At 41.1% G+C, this 22,569-nt stretch overlaps 1 protein-coding gene across 1 annotated transcript in view; it reads right to left on the bottom strand.

Moving 5' to 3' along the window:
• rab5b (RAB5B, member RAS oncogene family) overlaps nt 1-22,569 on the bottom strand; it is a 103,903-nt gene that overhangs the window by 2,298 nt on the left and 79,036 nt on the right. The window contains exon 5 of the mRNA XM_028807517.2: nt 20,917-21,010. Within this exon, the coding sequence (XP_028663350.1) occupies nt 20,917-21,010 (94 nt within the window). The remainder of the gene's footprint in view (nt 1-20,916; nt 21,011-22,569) is intronic.

Here is a 22,569-nt window from a genome sequence, read left to right as displayed (position 1 = left end):
GTTATTCCGAAGGAACAGTATGTCAACAGTGTTTTGGAAGTGAAAAGAGTGTCAGGCAGAGTAATAATTATGAAGCTGGAAATTGGAGGTGTGATGATGAATGTTGTTAGTGCATATGCACCGCAAGTTAGGTGTGCAATGGGTGAGAAAGAATATTTTTGGAGTGAGTTGGATGAAGTGATGAACAGTGTACCTAAGGGACAGAAATTGATGATTGGAGCAGATTTCAGTGGGCATGTTGGTGAAGGGAACAGTGGAGGTGAGGAGGTGATGGGTAGGTATGGTGTCAAGGAGAGGAATGAAGAAGGTAAGAGGACAGTGGATTTTGCTAAAAGGATGGACATAGCTGTGGTGAATACGTATTTTAAGAAGAGGGAGAAACATAGGGTTACGTACAATAGTGAGGAAGATGCACACAGGTAGATTACATCCTATACAGAAGAGTTGATCTGAAGGAGATTGAAGACTGCAAAGTGGTGGCAGGGGAAAGTGTAGTTACGCAGCATAGGATGGTGTTCTGTAGGATGACGTTGGAGATCAAGAAGAGGAAGAGAGTGAGGGCAAAGCCAAGGATCAAATGGTGGAAACTGAAAAAGGAAGACTTCAAGGTTGAGTTCAGGGAGGATGTGAGACAGGAACTGGGTGGCAGTGAAGAGTTACCAGACAGCTGAGAAACTACAGCAGATGTAGTAAGGGTGACATCAGGAAGGGTGCTTGGCGTGACATCTGGAAAGAGGAAGGAGGAAAAGGAAACCTGGTGGTGGAATGGGGAAATACAGGAGAGTATACAGAGGAAGAGGATGGCAAAGAAGAAGTGGACGATAGTAAGAGAGATGCAGAAAATAGACAAGAGTACAAGGAGATAAGGCGCAAGGTGAAGACAGAGAGGTGGCCAAGGCTACAGAAAAGGCGTATGATGAGTTGTATGAGAGGTTGGACACTAAGGAGGGAGAAAAGGACCTGCACCGATTGGCTAGACGGAGGGACTGAGCTGGGAAAGATGTGCAGCAGGTTAGGGTAATAAAGGATAAAGATGGAAACATGCAAGCGAGGAGAGTGTGTTGAGCAGATGGAAAGAGTACTTTGAGAGGCTGATGAATGAAGAGAACAAGAGAGAGAAGAGGTTGGATGATGTGGAGATAGTGAATCAAGAAGTGCAACGGATTAGCAAGCAGGAAGTAAGGACAGCTATGAAGAGGATGAAAAATGGAAAGGTCGTTGGTCCAGATGACATACCTATGGAAGCATGGAGGTGTTTAGGAGAGATGGCAGTGGAGTTTTTAACCAGATTGTTTAATGGAATCTTGGAAAGTGAGAGGATTCCCGAGGAATGGAGGAAAAGTGTACTGGTGCCGATATTTAAGAATAAAGGGGATGTGCAGGACTACAGTAACTACAGGGGAATAAAATTGATGAGCCACAGCATGAAGTTATGGGAAAGAGTAGTGGAAGCTAGGTTAAGAAGTGAGGTGATGATTAGTGAGCAGCAGTAAGGTTTCATGCCAAGAAAGAGCACCATAGATGCAATGTTTGCTCTGAGGATGTTGATGGAGAAGTTTAGAGAAGGCCAGAAGGAGTTGCATTGCGTCTTTGTGGACCTGGAGAAAGCATATGACAGGGTGCCTCGAGAGGAGTTGTGGTATTGTATGAGGAAGTCGGGAGTGGCAGAGAAGTACGTAAGAGTTGAACGGGATATGTACGAGGGAAGTGTGACAGTGGTGAGGTCTGTGGTAGGAGTGACAAATGCATTCAAGTTGGAGGTGGGATTACATCAGGGATCGGCTCTGAGCCCTTTCTTATTTGCAATGGTGATGGACAGGTTGACAGACGAGATTAGACAAGAGTCCCTGTGGACTATGATGTTTGCTGATGACACTGTGATCTGTAGCGATAGTAGGGAGCTGGTTGAGGAGACCCTGGAGGGGTGGAGATATGCTCTAGAGAGGAGAGTTATGAAGGTCAGTAGGAACAAGACAGAATACATGTGTGTAAATGAGAGGGAGATCAGTGGAATGGTGAGGATGCAGGGAGTAGAGTTGGCGAAGGTGGATGAGTTTAAATACTTGGGATCAACAGTACATAGTAATGGGGATTGTGGAAGAGAGGCGAAAAAGAGAGTGCAGGCAGGGTGGAATGGTTGGAGAAGAGTGTCAGGAGTAATTTGTGACAGACAGGTATCAGCAAGAGTGAAAGGGAAGGTCTACAGGACGGTAGTGAGACCAGCTATGTTATATGGGTTGGAGACGGTGGCACTGACCAGAAAACAGGAGACAGAGCTGGAGGTAGCAGAGTTAAAAATGGTAAGATTTGCACTGGGTGTGACAAGGATGGATAGGATTAGAAATGAGTATATTAGAGGGTCAGCTCAAGTTGGACGGTTGGGAGACAAAGTCAGAGAGGCAAGATTGCGTTGGTTTGGACATGTGCAGAGGAGAGATGCTGGGTATATTGGGAGAAGGATGCTAAGGATAGAGCTGCCAGGGAAGAGGAAAAGAGGAAGGCCTAAGCGAAGGTTTATGGATGTGGTGAGAGAGGACATGCAGGTGATGGGTGTAACAGAACAAGATGCAGAGGACAGAAAGATATGAAGAAGATGATCCGCTGTGGCAACCCCTAACGGGAGCAGCCGAAAGAAGAACATTAAATGGGGACAGAATATTATATTATACACTTACACAAAAATAGTTATAAAATAAATATTATTACTTTGTTTTGGGCAGCACGGTAGCACAGTGGTAGCGCTGCTGCCTTGCAGTAAGGAGACCTGGGTTCGCTTCTCAGGTCCTCCCTGCGTGGAGTTTGCATGTTCTCCCCGTGTCTGCGTGGGTTTCCTCTGGGTGCTCCAGTTTCCTCCCACCGTCCAAAGACATGCTGGTTAGGTGCATTGACCCTAAATTGTCCCTAGTGTGTCCTTGGTGTGTGTGTGTGTGCCCTGCAGTGGGCTGGCACCCTTCCTGGGATTTGTTCCTGCCTTGCGCCCTGTGCTGGCTGGGATTGGCTCTAGCAGACCCCCGCGACCCTGTGTTTGAATATAGCGGGTTGAATGACTGACTGACTGATTATTTTGTTTTATTGTGAACTCATATCACAATCTATCCCAGTCTGATCATCTGCACTGTAGTGACTGACAGTAGTCAGCTGGAACCTGAGATTGCAATGATGACAAAGGCACTCAGAAGCAAATTCTTTTTTACACTAATAGGAAAACTCATATGTTCAGACACACCTGAATGCTTCCTGGTGACATCAGCTTCTCTCTTTCTCTCACTCAGCCCCCACCTGCTACACTCCCAAATTCTGTTGACTACGCCAATTGTTTTGTCATGGAATCGCACCTCAATCCATCTCAGTCTGATCATTTGGTACTGTGGTAACTGCTGGTGGTCAGCCACAAACCCGCAAAGTCTGGATTTAAAAGGCCTTCGCAAGCAGGCTCTTTTTTCAAACTGGGCAATAAGAGAACTTGTATGTTTGGGCACAGAGGAGCTGCCTGCAAGCACTGTAGGCTGAGTGCTTCCTAGTGACATCATCTGAGCTCTCTCTCTTTCACTCAGCACCCACCTTGTGCGCAGTACTTCTGCTACACCCTAACAGTCCATAGTGATAATTCTGCCAATTACTTTATTAATCTAGTGAATCCAAGACAAAGGAGAGAGAGGTTGGGAGCATGCACTGATGGCATGTTGCCGTACCCACCAAACAACAAACCACCTGGATTAGGACCCGAGTGCAACGGGTGACACCTCAGCACCACACTGGAACAGAACAAAATATTAAATTGACATACAAATAACATATTGTTGTGTGTTGACAATCCACTGCTGTGTGACTTGCATATACCAGAGTGCTCCTATATTGGAAATAGCTCAAGAATTCATAGCCATTCAGTGGTGCAGGATTGCTTACAGCAAAAGTCCAGTGGTCCCAGAAGAAATAGACACATAAAGAAAGATATTAGTGTCTGGTTCATGACTACTATTTAGATGGATGTTAGGAAGCTGTTTTGCAGTAGATTCCTGTGTCTTTTAGTAGCATATATCAGGTGTTCTTACATTTGTTATGGGCATTTTTGTAGACCAGGGATCTGACTATGACTAAGTTTTTTGAATAGATGCGTAGTTTTATTGTTATAATATTTTTGGGCAGGTTTTGCTGCCGTTTTGGTTATTTATGGGTGCCACCATTTTGTGTCTCCCATTGTTAAGGCTGCAACCTAATGTTACAGGCATGTCCTCAGAGGTGCGAAGGGTTAAACTGTTGTCTTTCAAGCACTTCATCATCCGAATTTGTCAATAAAAAAACCCTTTTCCACACTTACTTTTAACAATTCTGAACTTGTTTTTATCAGTAGTTTCTGGGTTTGACATAGTGCTTAGTGTTTTTACCACTTTTGTTTTGGTTTTAGCTATAGTGTTGATTGACCTCCCAGTTTAGACTTTTATTTCAGCTTCTGTCTACATCCTTTTTTCCTGGCAACTGTCATTAAATACTCTTTGCTAACATGCCTTGCATAACAATGGAAACCTGCTGGCTTCTTGTTGCCTGTGCCCTGAAGCTCCATCTTGGTTTTAATCAGTAGTGATTCTTATTATTCTGTCTCTCAACCCACACAACACCCTGTACCCAATGATAAGTGATTCATGAGAAGGAGAGAAAAACAAGAAATAACAAGAATAGTGCAGTGTTCCAGCCTCTGAAGCAGAAAGTAAAGTCTATTTACTATTAAATTTGTGTTGTTTTTTGAGTTTTTAAAATGAATAGGTAAAAATCTGATAAAGTTAGAAAAAGCACATATGACACATATGTGGATGTTGCAGAAGCGAATGAGATGAAGTCTCCAGTTACGAGTAATTACTAGTATTATAGTCAGACCAGTTCAATGGCTAATTCTGGATTACTATAGGCATAAGCAATAACAAAGTCTGTTGTCTTAATTTTTACAAGCATTTTGAAAAAACTACTTTAAATTAACAAGCTTAATAAGGTAGGCTTTAAAGTTGGGATAAATGTAAAAAAAAGGAAGGTGAGATTTAAAGCATCACCAGTTTCTGACTTTTGAAATTTTAACTAATTTATTGCATCTATTAAATATCACTCCTTACTAAGTGTTATTAACTAGATAATTTCTCCTCATATACTGATAACCCATTCTGAAAAGTACGTTGTTACAAAAACAGCTTTGAAGAGTTTGTGTAAATGAAAATATCCTGAATGATCCTAGTCTTCATTAATTTTGATGGCAATTATACCATGGACTTTTTATTTTTTATTGTTGATTTTAAGAAATATTTACTTTTACATTAATGGACAGATAATGTCAGTGAATATATTTAGTGTGTGCACAAGGTAAAATAAATTAGGCATTCTAATGGATAAAAATTAAGCTACCAATTCTAGCAAATCTAGGCCAAGGAAGACTTCCACTGCTGATGACAGAAGAATCTTTACTATGGTAAAGGAAAAAGCCCCAAGTGGCTGTCCGACAGATCACTCTTCAGTTGGCAGAGGTGTGTGTGTGTGTCACAGACTACTATTTGCAGAAGGCCACACTGCAAGATGCAAACCATTAGTTAGCCACAAAAACTTGATGGCTAGGTTACAGTGTCAGAGCCTGCAAAATTCTGCAAGTGTGGAGATGAAAAGGAACTACCCAAGATCCAAAGCATACCACCTCATCTGTTAAATATGGTGATGGGAGTGTTATGGATTTGGCATGTATGGCTGCCACAGGTACTGATGGAACTGCTGATAGCATTCTGTGGTGTATAGAAACATCTGACCTGCTCATGTTCCACTAAATGCCACCAAACTCACTGGATGGCACTTCTTCCAACAACAAAATAATGATCCAAACATACTTCTATGGCAACACAGGAGTTTTTCAAAGCTAGAAAATGGGCAATTCTTGAATGGCCAAGCCAGAGTCACTCAATTTCAATCCAAATGAGCATGCCTTCCATATGCTGAGGAGAAAACTTAAGGGGACAAGTCCCTGAAACAAGCAGGAGCTAGATGGCTTCATTAAAGGCTTGGCAGAGCATCACCAGAGAAGATACTCGGCACCTGTGATGTCTATGAATCACAGTCTTCAAAGCAGTCATTGGATGCAAAGGATATTCGAGTAAGTCCTAAATATGACTGCTTTAATGTATCTGCCATTGCTATGATCTCACACATTATGGTACCCTGAAAAGGGAGGACCATGTTTAAAAAGAGTTGTCATTTCTACATGATGAGACTGAAATGTGTGCAAATACCCTTAAGTGAAATTCTGCAATGAGCACTTTAATCACATCTGAGTTGTTTGATTTGTAATTTTAAGCTTTGGAGACAAGGGGCAAATGAAGGAAAAAATTGTCCTCATCCCAAACATTATTTATCCAGTTATCATCCGGAAAATGTATTTATACACATCACCCCGACAATATTCATGGGAACATACCAAAAGTTATTTTGAGGGAAAAAAGAGGAAAAAAGGCATAAGGGCCAGTTCAAACTTCACACTGCATATGCATCATGGGTGCCACACATTCCCAGCGTTCATTTAAGGTGTCCCCTGACCACGACATAAGAAATTAATGTGACGCATGTGCGAGTTGCAGTACTAACAAAAAGTCGGGGGTGCAGTGTGATCAAGTAGGCACGCGATGTTGGAGTCTCTGTTCACTACCTAACATGTGACAGAAAGCTGCTTTGTGGATCCTATGGGATCGACGTGCATGCTTCAATGTTTGATGAATGGTTCGATGTGGTAAAGCAAAATGCTGACATACAAATGTATTTGTGGTGCTTTTATATTCACACATCGCATATTCCCCAACGAAACGACACGATACATTTTAAAAGTCTCACATATCATCTTCTGTGACTTTTTTTCACCATCAGAATGTACAGCAGCTTATTTGAGCCATAGAAAAAAAAATTAAGGACACAGTGAAAAGGGGTATTTTGTGATTAAAGTGGAAATTTCATCTTTAATCTCAAAATGTCCACTTTAAATAAACTACAAGATTAAAGTAGACCGTCGTTAACGTCATCTTAAAACTGACCCAGTTATTAATCGCTACGTGTTTCTGGGGTTTCCTCCAGAACTGACCGCAGCAATCGCCACACAGAACACATTAAATTGATGATATTCCTGCTCTCTGCACATTTAGAATCCTTAGATTTATACTTGATATCACTTTCATGATGAAATGCATTAAAGTATGTATGTTACATTTTACAGATAAATCGTTAACTTCATTTAAATAATGAATACTGTTAATAATTACACATGTGGAGGCAGGACGATGGCGGAGTGGTAGCACTGCTGCCTTGCAGGGAGTTATGTCCCTGGTGTTCCCTGCCTGGAGTTTGCATGTTTTCCTGGTAGGTTTCCACATTGTGCTCCAGTTTCCTTCTAAACACATGAAGGTTTGGGGATTTGGTGATGCTAAACTGATGCTAGCGTATGTGAGTGCTTGTGCTCACCTTGCGATGAGCTGATGCCCCGTCCAGGGATTGTTTCTGTCTTGCGCTCGATGCGTGCTGGAATGGGCACATCCCTGGATTGATGGATGTAATCATTAAACATCCTTTTCAGAGATATTGTGGCAAGGTGTCCTCGGAATTTAATGGATGTTTCAGGCAATTCACAACACAGCGAAGCCAAACGTTTTCTCACCTTGATGATATCTCTCATTGCCACCTGGTGGAATCTTCCAGCTTTACTTAAAGTACGCATGCAAGTATTACCCGGCCTAACACAAATCTTGAGAAATGTTATTTAATAACTAGAGTTTTTTTTTTCTTGATCATGTGAACATCGAACCAAAAAATATCACTTACAGTTTTACTCTCAAGCTGTTCTATGTGTTCAGGAATTGTTTTTCTCAGAAAAGAAACATGGTAATTGTACAATTACATACTAACCAGGAAAAGGAAGGATTACATGTCACCCCTTCATAAAGCAGCAGCAAAAATAACATGAGAGAAGGCGCACCACCTGAATAACAACCAGTAATACTACAACACAGAAATGACAACACTAAAGCTATTTTAAAAAATGAAATATATAAGACACCAAAAACAAAATCTGTTCACAAATCTTCTCTGTGTTGCATTGTATATTTACAGTAAATGCACAACACAAGAAGAACAAAACAAACTTGCCAGCCTAGCAATAATAAACTGATGAATTTAGTTCTTAAAATGTCCAGGCTGAAAATAATCTGTCAAAAATGTAGAAAATGGATAGAAGGGGTAAATAAGAGGACTCTCTTGAAGTACATTGCAAATACCAACTGTTGATTGCACCAGTAGCCGACAGTAGCATTTCCTGGCCTGCTCCTAGATCTGTAACTGGCACAGCCTCATTGAGTTCACTTGGCAGATAATTATGGGAGATCGCATGACCAAGTTGCTCTCTTCACTTACCTTCCACCTAATACTGATGATCCTTTTGCCCTTGTTTTGCTCTCTTTTTTAAAAGGTATCTTCCTAGTAAGGCTCAACCACTTTCTTCAACTTGTCTGGTTTTTATTGGTCCTTTTCTTAAATACTTTTTAATCCTTAAATTCATAGTTACTGTAGCCAAATTACTTTACCAAATAACAATTAAAGATAACTGTAAAGCTGCAGAAAAGTGAAAAAGACAGATATTTGTGGCAGTTAAAAAGATCTTTCAGCAAAATAAATTGGTATATTTGGTATTTAGTTAAGACATTTATACATGGTATTATTTATATTTAATAAGTGGATCACCCAATGCGAGGAAGCTGGAGCCTATCCCACATTGTATAGAGCACAAGGCAGGAACAATACCTGGACAGAAGGTGGGATTAGAAAATGGGTGGATGGATGGATGGATGGCTTTCCACATACTGTACATAGAGGATCATGATGTGCATAAAATCAATAATAAAAATGATCAAATCACTAGGGTGTTTGTTCATTGAAAACAAGCATGCATTAATTATCAAAATAGTTCAATTTAAAAGAAAATTACTCAAAAATATGATTAGCCTTATTCAGCAGCCTAACACTCCCCAATGAGAGCTACAACAGATTCATGTATACATAAATATTTACAGTAAAATAAAAAATTCAAAGTGATTAACCCTTCCCTGTACACACACAGTTTCAATATTTAGGTGTGCTCACATATAATATGAGAAGCATATATTGCGATAGACACGTCTGCCTGTCTTTCCACATGAAACAACTTGGCCCACTGAGGACCAATTTTGTTGAAATTTAGCACACCTATTCTTCAAAGAAAATTGCCAAGACAGTTCCATTTTTGTTAAAATATTTTAAACAGATAACACTGTACACATTTTTGAAATCTCCCTTTGAAAAACACTGGCAAATCTGCAAACCTGTCTATCTTAAAACAAAGAAACATTCTGTGCAACTTCCAACTACAAATGAGTTTACTGTTCTAATTTAACCTTAGCATTGGTTACACCAACTTTTAGATTTTGTATATTTTCATCTTTTAGTTGTCTGACAGTCGCTCAGATCCCAAAAAAAATGCCAGAGAAAGGGCAAACATGTATACCAGCTGATCATACAGCATCACCACTCCAGTGCTACTTTAGGCAAATTAATAATAAAAGTTCAAAAAAGCTACTTCTCTGGAAATTAATGGAAGAGAAAAGCAAGCATATATAAGGCTGAAAATATTATCAGCTATTGTAAAGAAGTGACATTATCAACCGGCAACTAAATGGTATTTGAACTAATTAATTATATGGGAAATGTGTGATATAAAGATAGCATGGTTTTAGAAATGGAACTCCAGTTGAACTGCGGTAGGAAGACCAGGCATGCAACAAGAACTATGCCATGTTATACAGTTTCTATGACACACCAAGTGGCTAATTATGCCACAAATACCAAGGACAGGGCAAGATTATGGTTAACATGGCTGAAAGTGTCACTTAGCAGTAAAATGTACAACAGACTGAGCATGGATTACTGCTTATTTTTCTTTCTGTGTATCATTAGACAGGAATTATAATCTTTAAAGAAAATCATTAATTTTAGTATTCCTGTCATGCAATAAATCAGTTCTTTTCTAAGTTCTTAGTTATTTGTAAACGTTTAATGAATTACTGGGTTTTAACTAATATTGATAACTACTTGGAGAACTTATTTCTGTTGTTTTTCTCCTGTAAATGGGTAATATTGATACTGATTTTTAGTTACAGACCCTCCACCACTAACACACGCCTATCAATGCCAATTTTATATCACTTGAATGTGATCACTGTGTATGAAAGCTATTGAGCCATCCACAAGCCTATTATCATACATTTTTAACTACATGACATTGTAAGCTGCTTTTAAAAGCATTTATTTAATGTGGCTGTTGTGATGTAAGATTTTGCATATAACTTGATAAATATTTTGTATGTCTTTATTTGTAATTTAGGCAAAGCAATGTAATTTAGTGTTACATTAGTGAGAAGCATTCATGTTTACCCCCACCAGGAATTTTACAACAGAGTTGGAGGAGGATGTGCCTTAAACCAGTTTGGCGAGTATTTCTCTGCTAAAGTCTTTCTACCCCCGCAAGGAAGCCAGTCTACCTAACATATGGTCTTGGGGGGTGGCAGGTTTTAAGATGTTGTATTCCCCCCTTGGTCTGAAGTATGACTGTTTGGAATTAGCTTGTATCAGAAGCCTTTAAGTACCATGATGTCCTATTGGCTCTAGGGGTTGGACAGAAAATCTATAAATCTGCTTGCTCAACCACATTCTATCTCTCTTACTAACCTCTGATGATGAAGAAGCATCTCTCTTACTAACATCTGATGAAGACCAAACTGATGAACTGAAAGGACAACACAATAGAGAGCACAGCTCGGCAGCCATATTGAACAGGCATGCAGCCTGTTCTGAAGAAAGCTGAGCACCAATGATGCTTTAACTAGAGACAGAGTAACTAACAAGTCTGTGTGCCGCCTGAACTACATATCACCATTTAATCAGGTTGTATGGTTGCCAATATTCAAATGTACTTTGCATATTATTATTATTTATGAATAATACCAATAATACATTGTTTAAATTGTAACTTAACTCTTGCTTGTCTTTTATAATACCTAATTGCCTGAGGTTATAGATATAGAAGAGAAGGTGGGGATAAGTTATATACTATAATACCTTATAAACAGTGGTAAGTCTGTGAGATTAGGCATTCTGACAAAGGCTACTTATTAATAATACAATAGGGGAAAGTAGAGCAATATATATTACTCTACCAAGACAAAACAGTGGCCTAGTAACAAATTCTATTATTGCCGTTAGTTCTGAATATGACTCACTGTTACAAAAATATTTAATAAACAAAATGTGATAGCTTACTCTTGGAAGAAGTAACTAAAAATGTGAAATGCTCAAACTTTTTTCATCGGTTAACTTAGTCGTTGAATAAACCTAACTGCTAAGCCATGCTTATCTTTTCTAACTTATTTACCGTATATACTCAAGTATAATTTGGGTCTTGAAACCCAAAAAATCAATCATAAAATCAGACCCTGACTTATACACCAGTTAAAAAATGTGACATTAATTTTTTATTTATTATTTTTTTTACATCTTCTTTACTTCTCCAATCTCACATCAGTTTCTCAGAAGTGTCGAATTTTGTTGCAGCAACGCAGTTACTAATTTCTCTACTTCAATGACGTTTAATTTAAAACCAGCTTCATATTTTCTTTTGATCAAACACCCTATCGTTGATAAGGGATGCTCTTACGATAAAGGTGTATGAGGGTGTGAGATACAAAAAACACAAATAAGTGCAAACGTTGCTTCGGAATAGTTTGGGTATTACTGTGTAGTCACATAAGCACGAGAGAGAGACAGAGAGGTTAGGAGCACACCCTGATACAGCGCATTGCCGCACCCACATAGAAAAAAAAGGCAGTGAGCTCTGTGGTTACTCTCTCAGGTGGGAGTTAGCATATCATAGTCCCTTGTACCAATAGCGTGAGTTTTCCGCATTCGACTTACATGACCAACATTATAAAATACTAGAAATTATACTGTAAAATTAAGTCCCGACTTATCCGTGGGAGAACTTATCCGCGAGTATATACGGTAAATGAACTTGCCCCTTATAGCTCCATTTATATACAGAACTAGCCAACCCGCAGCGTAACATACGCTGTATAATTATGTATTGATGGGTGAACACTTGCTGAACGACACAGTTGTCCAAATGGGGTGGGTTTGTGGATACCACTGTGAGTGAATGAAAAGATGGACCTCTGGAGAGAGCAACATACAATTGTCCGTGACTGAAAGCGGGATCGTCTGTGACGATGGAGGCCACGCTGGTGAAAGTTACTTCGTCGGTAGGGATAAGTTTCAGCACTTGTTCATTAAGGTGCAGCGAGTCTTCATTGTTGACGCTTAATATAGCTTGCGTACTGAGTTGTTCCGGAGTCACAGTTGAGAAACACTTTTTTAATGTCTTTTAAGCACAGGGAAAAAATTAACATGTGAAACATCCGTAATGTAATAAGCCACCAAGAAAAGTAACATTGCAACAATGCACGCTACGATCCGATCGCTGTAAACAGAAGTGAAAACAAAATCGAGGCCGGTGCATTCTTTAACTGCCTTGTAGCGCAATGGTAGTGCTGCTGTTTTGCAGTAAGGAGACTGGAAGATTTTGGGTTCGCTTCCCGGTTTCTCCCTGTGTAGATAGCGCTTTGAATACTGAAAACACCGGTATATCAATGTAATGAAGTATTATTATTCTTATGCGTCCAGCGCTCTCTCTCTCGCGCGCCTGTATGCGTGTGTGTTGTCGCTTGCTCTCTCTCGCTCGCTGCACGTGTTCCTGCAGGCATACCAGTAAGTGAATGAAAAGATGGAACTCTGGAGAGAGCAACATACAACTGTCCGTGACTGAAAACTGGTTTTGGCAGATACATGCACATCTTTTTGAAAGTTTGGCCCTGTGCCTTATCAATTGTCATCGCAAAGGCAAATCTAACAGGAAATTGTCTTCGTGTTAAAGTAAAAGGCAAATTATCCACGACAAACTGTTTTACACGCTGCATACCAACCCGCGGCGTAGTATACGCCGCTTTTTTAATGTTTTTTAAGCAGAGGGAAAAAATGAACATTTGCAAAATCCGTAACGCCGCTTTCAGTAAGTACAATGCACCCGCGTTTAATTTGTCAGCCACTTTTTGCCAGCAGTCTTTTCTGGTTTGGGCTGCTTTTGCAGTGTTACCGTTTGTGCATATTAAATCTTGAAATCCTTCGAGTAACTAATTAACTAACTAACACCCACCCAGCTTGTGAGAAAAAAATGTGCCCGTTCTTTCATCATTTTGTTGCAGCCTATCAAAGACTTGCTGATCATGTTTTCTAGACTCAATATACAGTGGAACCTCGGTTCACAACCATAATTCTTTCCAAACCTCTGCTCGTAAACCGATTTGGTCATGAACCGAAGCAATTTCCCCCATAGGATTGCATGTAAATACAATTAATCCATTCCAGACCATACGAACTGTATGTAAATATATTTTTTTAAAGATTTTTAAGCAAAAATTTAGTTAATTATTACACCATAGAATGCACAGTGTAATAGTAAAAACATTGAATAACACTGACATAAACACCCAGGCTCCCTGCTCAGCTGTATGGCATGTGCAGTGCATGCGCAGGCTCTCTCTCTCAGCAGCACGTGAGCCCCCCCTCTCTCTCTCTCTCTCTCAGCAGCACGCGAGCCCCCTCCCCCTCTCTCAGCAGCACGCGAGCCTCCCCAGCCCCCCCCTCGCTCTCGCAGCAGCACGCGAGCCCTCTCCCCCTCTCTCAGCAGCACGCGAGCCTCCCCAGCCCCCCTCTCTCTCTCAGCAGCACGTGAGCCTCCCCAGCCCCCCCTCTCTCTCTCTCAGCAGCACGCGAGCCTCCCCAGCCCCCCCTCTCTCTCTCTCTCTCTCAGCAGCACGCGAGCCTCCCCAGCCCCCCCTCTCTCTCTCTCTCTCTCAGCAGCACACGAGCCTCCCCAGCCCCCCTCTCCCTCTCAGCAGCACACGAGCCTCCCCAGCCCCCCCTCTCCCTCTCAGCAGCATGCGAGCCTCCCCAGCCCCGCCCTCTCTCAGCAGCACGTGAGCCTCCCCAGCCCCCCTCCCTCTCTCTCTCTCAGCAGCACGTGAGCCTCCCCAGCCCCCCTCTCTCAGCAGCACGCAAGCCTCCCCAGCACCCCCCCTCTCTCTCTCTCAGCAGCACGCGAGCCCCCTCCCCCTCTCTCAGCAGCACGCGAGCCTCCCCAGCCCCCCCCTCTTTCTCTCTCAGCAGCACGCGAGCCCCCACCCCCTCTGTCTCTCTGCTTCGGGCATTTCTCCCCTGTGTAGTGTGTGAGCGAGTGAGGAGAGAGAGAGAGAGAGAGCAAGCCAGTACGTTACAGTGAGCGAGAGCAGACTCGAAGGCAATGTGTTTCTGTGGTATAGCGGGTCCATAGCTCCCCTTCAAAAGGCCATTTTTAATCAGGCGACTGACAGTAGTGGAGTCAGGCACAGAGAAGGTCAGCTGCAGAGAGAGCGTCTCGACTGTTGCAGGGCCTGAAGCAGGTGAGACGCTAATGAAAAAGAGGCACAGGGCTTATTGGTTTTTAAAGACTGCTTCCTTCATTGTGTTTTAACTTCAGTTTTAAAGGATTGAGCGGCTTTCTCTTGCGCTGCCTGTGTGTGCCTCTGTCTCTCTCTGGCGTTGCCTCTCTGTGTGTGTGTGTGTGTGTGCGCCCCTCTGTCTCTCTGGCGCTGCCTGTGTGTGCGCGGCTCTCTCTATCGCGCTGCCTGTGTGTGCCTCTATCTCTCTCTGGCGCTGCCTCTGTGTGAACCAAGGTTCCACTGAGGTTGACTAATGAAAAGTCAACGTGGCTCAGAGCTGCAAGTGTACTGTGGCACAGACAAACAGAAATGACGGCATGTTTCCCTTGGCGTCGCGTCCGAGTTGGTGGGCGTGGCTCTGTGATTCTTTCGTCGTATCCAATGGTCTAAGAGTTGGTGGGCGTGGCTCCTTCCTGCGTGCGCCATTGGCGTCTTACTTGTCGGCGGTTTAGTGAATCCACGCCCCTTCCGGCGTGCTTTCCATGGTCGGCTACTTGTCTTCTGGCTTAGTGAATTATATATATATATATATATAGAGATGATCTGTCAATGCCTGCATCCTGTCCTATGCCCATGTTCTCCCAGAATTAGCTCCCAGCACCAGCGTAAGTAACCAAATCTTAAAACAAAAATACTTTAAATCAGCTTTGCTCATAACATAGACAGACAGATAGACAAAGTTATTGTGAAGGGCAAAGTTAAGACAGACGTCAAACAGTGAAACGCAGCTAAATGAGCTGTTATTTACTTGTGCACCACTCTTTTTACCTTGTCCCAAATAAAAAGATTAATGTATTAAAGAATGTAATTATGGCAGCATTGACAATACTGATTAGAACTTTCCACCTGTTAGACCACAAAGCCAACAGGTACTGGACAATATATAACAAACATACACTGTTGATTCTCACTATTCTGATCGGCAACTGATGAGATACAAATCAGGGGAGGAGGGCAAATGAACAAACTCCTATGTCTATTTCTAACCAAGCAATGGTAAGAAAAAAGGTTGAAATTAACATACCAATTCTCACTAAAAATAATTAAACAATACAAGATGAATGCTACATAAATCTTAGGAAGCAGGGTACTATATGAATATACCGAATATAATTCAATATATTTTTACATGGGTTTGTCATGGGGTATGCCACCTAGAGGACCTTCAGGTAATTTTTACTTTTTTTTTTTGGGTCTGATTCTATGTACAGTGGAACCTCGGTTCACGAATGTCTCGGTATACGTACAACTCGGTTTACGACCAAAAAGTTCACCAAACTTTTGCCTCGGTTCACGACCACACACTCGGTATACGAACAAGCCAGTTTCCCTTTCGGTTTGTGTGCCGCACGTGGTGTATTGTTCTCCATGCGTGCGTGCTTTCGCTGTGAAGTCTTTGTGCTCTATTTCATTTACCTTCCGGTTGGTACGCACCAATTACTGTATTTAAGCACGTGTTCAGCCTCTCCCTGTTCATTGTTCTCAGTCAGATGTGCGTGCTTTAACTGTGAACTCTTTGTGCTCTACAGTATTTCGTGTGCTTTTGCAGTTAACCATGGCTTCTAAGCAAGTGAAGAGTGGTGAGAATTATTGAGACTTAATTATGAGAAGTGTTGCAATGTTACTTTTCTCTTTTTTCAAATGTTCATTTTTTCCCTGTGCTTAAAACTCATTTAAAAAGTGTGTTTACAGCGATCGGGTTGTAATGCTATTCGTGTGAACTTGGTTGGCTTTTAAATAAAGGATTTGTTCAAATGTTCCTTTTTTTCCCCCTGTGCTTAAAATTTATTTAAAAAGTGTGTTTACAGCGATCGGGTTGTAATGCTATTCGCGTGAACTTGGTTGGCTTTTAAATAAAGTTCGGATTTGTTCAAATGTTCCTTTTTTTTCCCCCGTGCTTAAAACTCATTTAAAAAGTGTGTTTACAGCGATCGGGTTGTAATGCTATTAGCTTGAACTCCTGTAATGTTACTTTCTTGGTTGGCTTTTAAATAAAGTTCGGATTTGTTCAAATGTTCATTTTTTCCCTGTGCTTAAAAGTCATTTAAAAAGTGTTTATACGGCGATCGGATTGCAAGACTATAGCATGAACTGCTGCATTGTTACAGAGAGAGGTTGGGGGGGCTCATGTGCTGCTGAGAGAAAGAGAGCGAGAGCCTGCAGCTAAGAGGAGAGGGGGGAGGGGGGCTCGCGTGCTGCTGAGAGAGTGAGAGAGAGCCTGCGTGTGCAGCTGAGCAGGGAGCCTGGGTGTTTGTGTCAGTGTTATTCAATGTTTTTACATTACAGTAATCCCTCCTCCATCGCGGGGGTTGCGTTCCAGAGCCAACCGTGAAATAAGAAAATCCGTGAAGTAGAAACCATATGTTTACAGTAATCCCTCCTCCATCGCGGGGGTTGCGTTCCAGAGCCACCCGCGAAATAAGAAAATCCACGAAGTAGAAACCATATGTTTATATGGTTATTTTTATATTGTCATGCTTGGGTCACAGATTTGTGCAGAAACACAGGAGGTTGTAGAGAGACAGGAACGTTATTCAAACACTGCAAACAAACATTTGTCTCTTTTTCAAAAGTTTAAACTGTGCTCCATGACAAGACAGAGATGGCAGTTCAGTCTCACAATTAAAAGAATGCAAACATATCTTCCTCTTCAAAGGAGTGTGTGTCAGGAGCAGATGTCAAAGAGACAGAGAAGAGCAAACAAATCAATAGGGCTGTTTGGCTTTTAAGTATGCGAAGCACCGCGGCACAAAGCTGTTGAAGGCGGCGCTCACACCCCCTCCGTCAGGAGCAGAGAGAGAGAGACAGAATTTGTTTTTCAATCAAAAATCAATACGTGCCCTTCGAGCTTTTAAGTATGCGAAGCACAGTGCAGCATGTCGTTTCAGGAAGCAGCTGCACAAAAGATAGCAACGTGAAGATAATCTTTCAGCATTTTTAGACGAGCGTCCGTATCGTCTAGGTGTGCGAACAGCCCCCCTGCTCAATCCCCCTACGTCAGGATCAGAGAAAGTCAGCGCAAGATAGAGAGAAAAGTAAGCTGGGTAGCTTCTCAGCCATCTGCCAATAGCGTCCCTTGTATGAAATCAACTGGGCAAACCAACTGAGGAAGCATGTACCAGAAATTAAAAGACCCATTGTCCGCAGAAATCCGCGAACCAGCAAAAAATCCACGATATATATTTAAATATGCTTACATATAAAATCCGCGATGGAGTGAAGCCGCGAAAGGCGAAGCGCGATATAGCGAGGGATCACTGTATATGGTTATTTTTATATTGTCATGCTTGGGTCACAGATTTGCGCAGAAACACAGGAGGTTGTAGAGAGACAGGAACGTTATTCAAACACTGCAAACAAACATTTGTCTCTTTTTCAAAAGTTTAAACTGTGCTCCATGACAAAAAAGAGATGACAGTTCCATCTCACAATTAAAAGAATGCAAACATATCTTCCTCTTCAAAGGAGTACGCGTCAGGAGCAGATAATGTCATAAAGACAGAGGAAAGCAAACAAATCAATAGGGCTGTTTGGCTTTTAAGTATGCGAAGCACTGTGGCACAAAGCTGTTGAAGGCGGCAGCTCGCACCCCCTCCGTCAGGAGCAGACAAAGAGAGAGAGAGAGAGAGACAGAGAAAAACAAACAAGCAAAAATCAATACGTGCCCTTCGAGCTTTTAAGTATGCGAAGCACCGTGCAGCATGTCGCTTCAGGAAGCAGCTGCACAGAAGGTAGCAACGTGAAGATAATTTTTCAGCATTTTTAGACGAGCGTCCGTATCGTCTAGGTGTGCGAACAGCCCCCCTGCTCAATCCCCCTACGTCAGGATCAGAGAAAGTCAGCGCAAGAGAGAGAGAGAGAGAAAAGTAAGTTGCATTTCTTCTCAGCCATCTGCCAATAGCGTCCCTTGTATGAAATCAACTGGGCAAACCAACTGAGGAAGCATGTACCAGAAATTAAAAGACCCATTGTCCGCAGAAATCCGCGAACCAGCAAAAAATCCGCAATATATATTTAAATATGCTTACATATAAAATCCGCGATAGAGTGAAGCCGCGAAAGGCGACGCGCGATATAGCGAGGGATCACTGTAGTTTACTATTACACTGTGCATTCTATGGTGTAATTAACTATATTTGTGCTGAAAAAGCTTTAAATAAATTATACTTACATACAGTTCGTACGGTCTGGAATGGATTAATTGTATTTACATACAATCCTATGGGGGAAACTGCTTCGGTTCACGACCAAATCGGTTTACGACCAGAGGTTTGGAACGAATTATGGTCGTGAACCGAGGCTCCACTGTATTGAACTAGCAGTCTAATTTGAATACATGTTGTTTTTTTTCTCTTTTATCTGACAGTGTAGCTCGCGGATACTAAAGTGATGGCTGCTGCACCACCTTGTGTTGCATTCTATGCCAGGCCGGGAAGCGGTCTCCAGGTTGGGGGAACTGGTTTATTGCAGGTTTGTTTCAGGGTTGGTTTGTGTGGTGCATGTGGGCTTCAAATACCAATCGGAATAATTGTGCATGGATCAGGAAATTGAGTAATATATAGCATGCATGTGATGGGGCATTGGAGTTCAGTTCAGCATCACCACATTACAGGCAAACCTGTTAAAATGTGGGTGCCTGCTTGAGGAGATGTCAGTGCATGAAGGTAGTGAGTGAAGAGGGAAAGTAGCAGATAGCAGCCAGTGTGCTGTATTAAATTGCACTCTGTGAAAGTACAGTATATTATAATATACTGTAGTTTTCACTTATTTATGGAAAATGAACAATTGAAACCGTTTTTAATTCTTTACTTTACAATAAAAGTGCACCTTTTTGCATGAGCACCTCTTTTGTCTACCTCTCTTATTGCCCTGCTGTTACTCAGTCCTTACCAAATGCTCTTAGGTTCTGAAATACCTTTGATGGAGGACGTTGAGGTGTGACACGCATTTACAGCACCAGAGACATTATCTTAGATAATACACAAAACAACACGAAATTAAATACATACTGAAAAAAACATTTCTAAATGAACTTGCACAAGTGAAAAATTGCTTACAAATTTAAAAAGAGTACAGATAGATACAAACTGTAAATTCCAAAAGATCAGAAAAAGGACCATTTTATACTTGTACAGTTATTCATAATAGCTTGTCACACATGCAGATGCAAGGATCACCTTCTGGGCTCATCAGAGGTATGTAATGCCACTCCAGGACAAGAGGAGGCGCTGTCAATAATGGCATCATCTCTTTTCTCATCCAAAACACAGAGAAGATGCCCAATGAAGGCAACTGGCCCCAAACCTTCTGGCTGAAGCCCTATAAAAGCCAGATACTCCCCGAAGGAAGTGTCTTATTTGGACTTAAGCTGGCTACACTGTACAGCTCCGCCAGGTGAGACCGCTCTACTGAGCAGTATTCTTCTAAAAGACCAGTCTAAGGCAACCATTACCTATTGTTTATGTTGCTTTTGTGCCATACTGCACCTGTTTTCTATGTGTTTATAGGCACTGGATTAAATAAGGTATTCTGGATGGCAACCCAATAATTCTTTTGACTCCTACCATGTCTTCCCTCGCCCACAAGCTATGGGTGCAATGTGACCTTGAGTTTGCAGATAGTATGTCATTATATGTCACAATGCAAACTTCTCACCTAAAGAATTTCAAGTAAACACTTCCTCCTTTGTACCAGTGACAAACACTGTTGCCAGTTGACCAAAACGTTTTTCAGGAAACCCTTCAATATTTTTTATATTAATAATTAAAATATACAACCAAGTTTATCAATATATTAAATATACATTAATGTAACTGTCTGGGATGTTCTCTGTGTAGAGTTCATATTTTTTATGCATTGTTCAACAAGTTTGACTGGCAGATTTAAACTGTGTCAAATGAAGTTTGCGCTCATGAGAATGCCTGAGGATTATGGATCAGTGTGTCATCCAGTAATTTTTAATTCTGCGTGATTGCTACTGCTACATTGCAAGAAAAAAAGGCACAAGACCCATGACAGAGCACCTATCTGTCACATTACATATAAAAGTTGCTACAAATATCCAGTTAAAAACCTATAAATAAGACTGAATGCACTATGTACCTACCTGTCCAAACCACCGATAATAAAACTTAATCCAAAAGTAAATGCTTGCTGTTTCTATAATGTTTTTACACCATTCAGCACAAAGCATACTAATGAAATATATGATTTATTATATTATATATAAAAATATATATTTTTTACCAATTTATTTTTTGATAGCTGCATTGTTAAAAAGATTATCACTTACCAATAGCCAAAAAAAGCTCATTTACATTCATGGCTGTCTTAGCTGAGGTCTCCATAAAAAGTAAACCGGTATCCTCTGCATATGTCTGGGCTTCCTTAGAATATAAGAAAGGCAATTATCAAAAAACAGAACATAAAGGCACTTTTTGATAGAAGTGAATATTTGAACTTTGATAAACCTAATTTTGATATATAGAACATTTTGGTCAGACATGCAAGTAGGAATTTCTTAATACTCTGTACACATAAAATTAATAATAATAATAATAATATTGCTCAAGGCACTTCACAGAGTTTAAGAAAGAACAACAGGGTATACAGTATATAGCATTGTACTATACCAGATAAATAAATAAAGAAGAGTAAGATAGTAAATTCAGAGAAAAAAGCCTAACAGACAACATAATTGATGGTCTAGCACACACACACAGGTTACATGAGCATCTTGACAAAGAGGTAAACTGAAAGAAGGGTAATAAAGTCAGGTAGAGCTAAATGCCTTCCTGAACAGATGAGTTTCGAGTTGTTTTTTAAAAGAATTCATGGAGTCAGCTGATCTAATTAATTTTGGTAGGTCATTCCAGAGTCTGGGCGCTATACAGCTGAAGGCCCTGTCACCAATGGAGTATAGATTAATGTGGGGTACAACAAGATTGGTCCATGTAAGGACTCTTGCAGCCGAGTTTTGAATAAGCTGGAGCTGTGATATAAGATTAGAAGGGGGACCTGCCAATAGGGAAACACAATCGATGCAGGATGAGATAAAAGCATAGACAAGTTTCTCAGCATTAGAAAAGGAGAGGAAGGAGTGAACGCGTGCTATGTTACAGAGGTGAAAGTAAGAATGTTTCTTAATGTGATTTATGTGGGCGGAATAAGAAAGGGAGGAATCAAAAATGACACCAAGATTCTTTGCAGTAGAGGCAGGTCTGATGAGATCACCGCCAAGATTGACTGGGAAAGAGCTCATTTTATTAAGTTGCACTTTAGTCCCAATTTGCAGGAGTTCAGTTTTGTTGCAATTTAATTTTAAAGAGTTCTGCTCCATCCAGGTTTTAATGTCACTGAGGCAAGTTGTGAGCTGAGAAAGCTCTGATGAAGTTCCACTTTAAACATTAAAAAAGAGTTGAGTATCATCTGTATAAAAATGATAATCCAGTTCAAAGCTATGAATAATATGGCCAAGTGGAAGCATATAAATACAGAAAAGCAGAGGACTGAGGACAGAGCCCTGTGGAACTTCTTGTATGACTGGCGCTGTGCTGGACCTGCTATTGCCAAGATTAACAAACTCTTGCCTATCAGTCAGATAGGACTTGAACCATAGGAAAGCAGTGCCACAGATACCCAGCATGTTCTCCATTCTGGACAGTAGAATGTCATGTCTGACAGTGTCAAATGCTGCACTGAGGTCTAACAGAACTAATATGCTGGTTTGTCCAAAGTCTGCTGCCATAAGCAAATCATTGGTTACCCGTAGCAGAGCAGTTTCACAGCTGTGCTGTGCTCTGAAACCAGACTGAAAGGGTTCCATCAAATTATTAGAAGTTAAGTAGTTGGTGAGTTGGGAAGCTACAACATGCTCAAGAACTTTTGACTGAAAAGGTAAGTGGGAAATAGGTCAAAAATTGTTAAGATTGTCAGCATTAAGAGC

The sequence above is a fragment of the Erpetoichthys calabaricus genome, chromosome 8 (genome assembly GCF_900747795.2).
Source record: "Erpetoichthys calabaricus chromosome 8, fErpCal1.3, whole genome shotgun sequence".
Lineage (NCBI taxonomy): Eukaryota > Metazoa > Chordata > Cladistia > Polypteriformes > Polypteridae > Erpetoichthys > Erpetoichthys calabaricus.
This window is presented reverse-complemented; position numbering and strand designations above follow the sequence as displayed.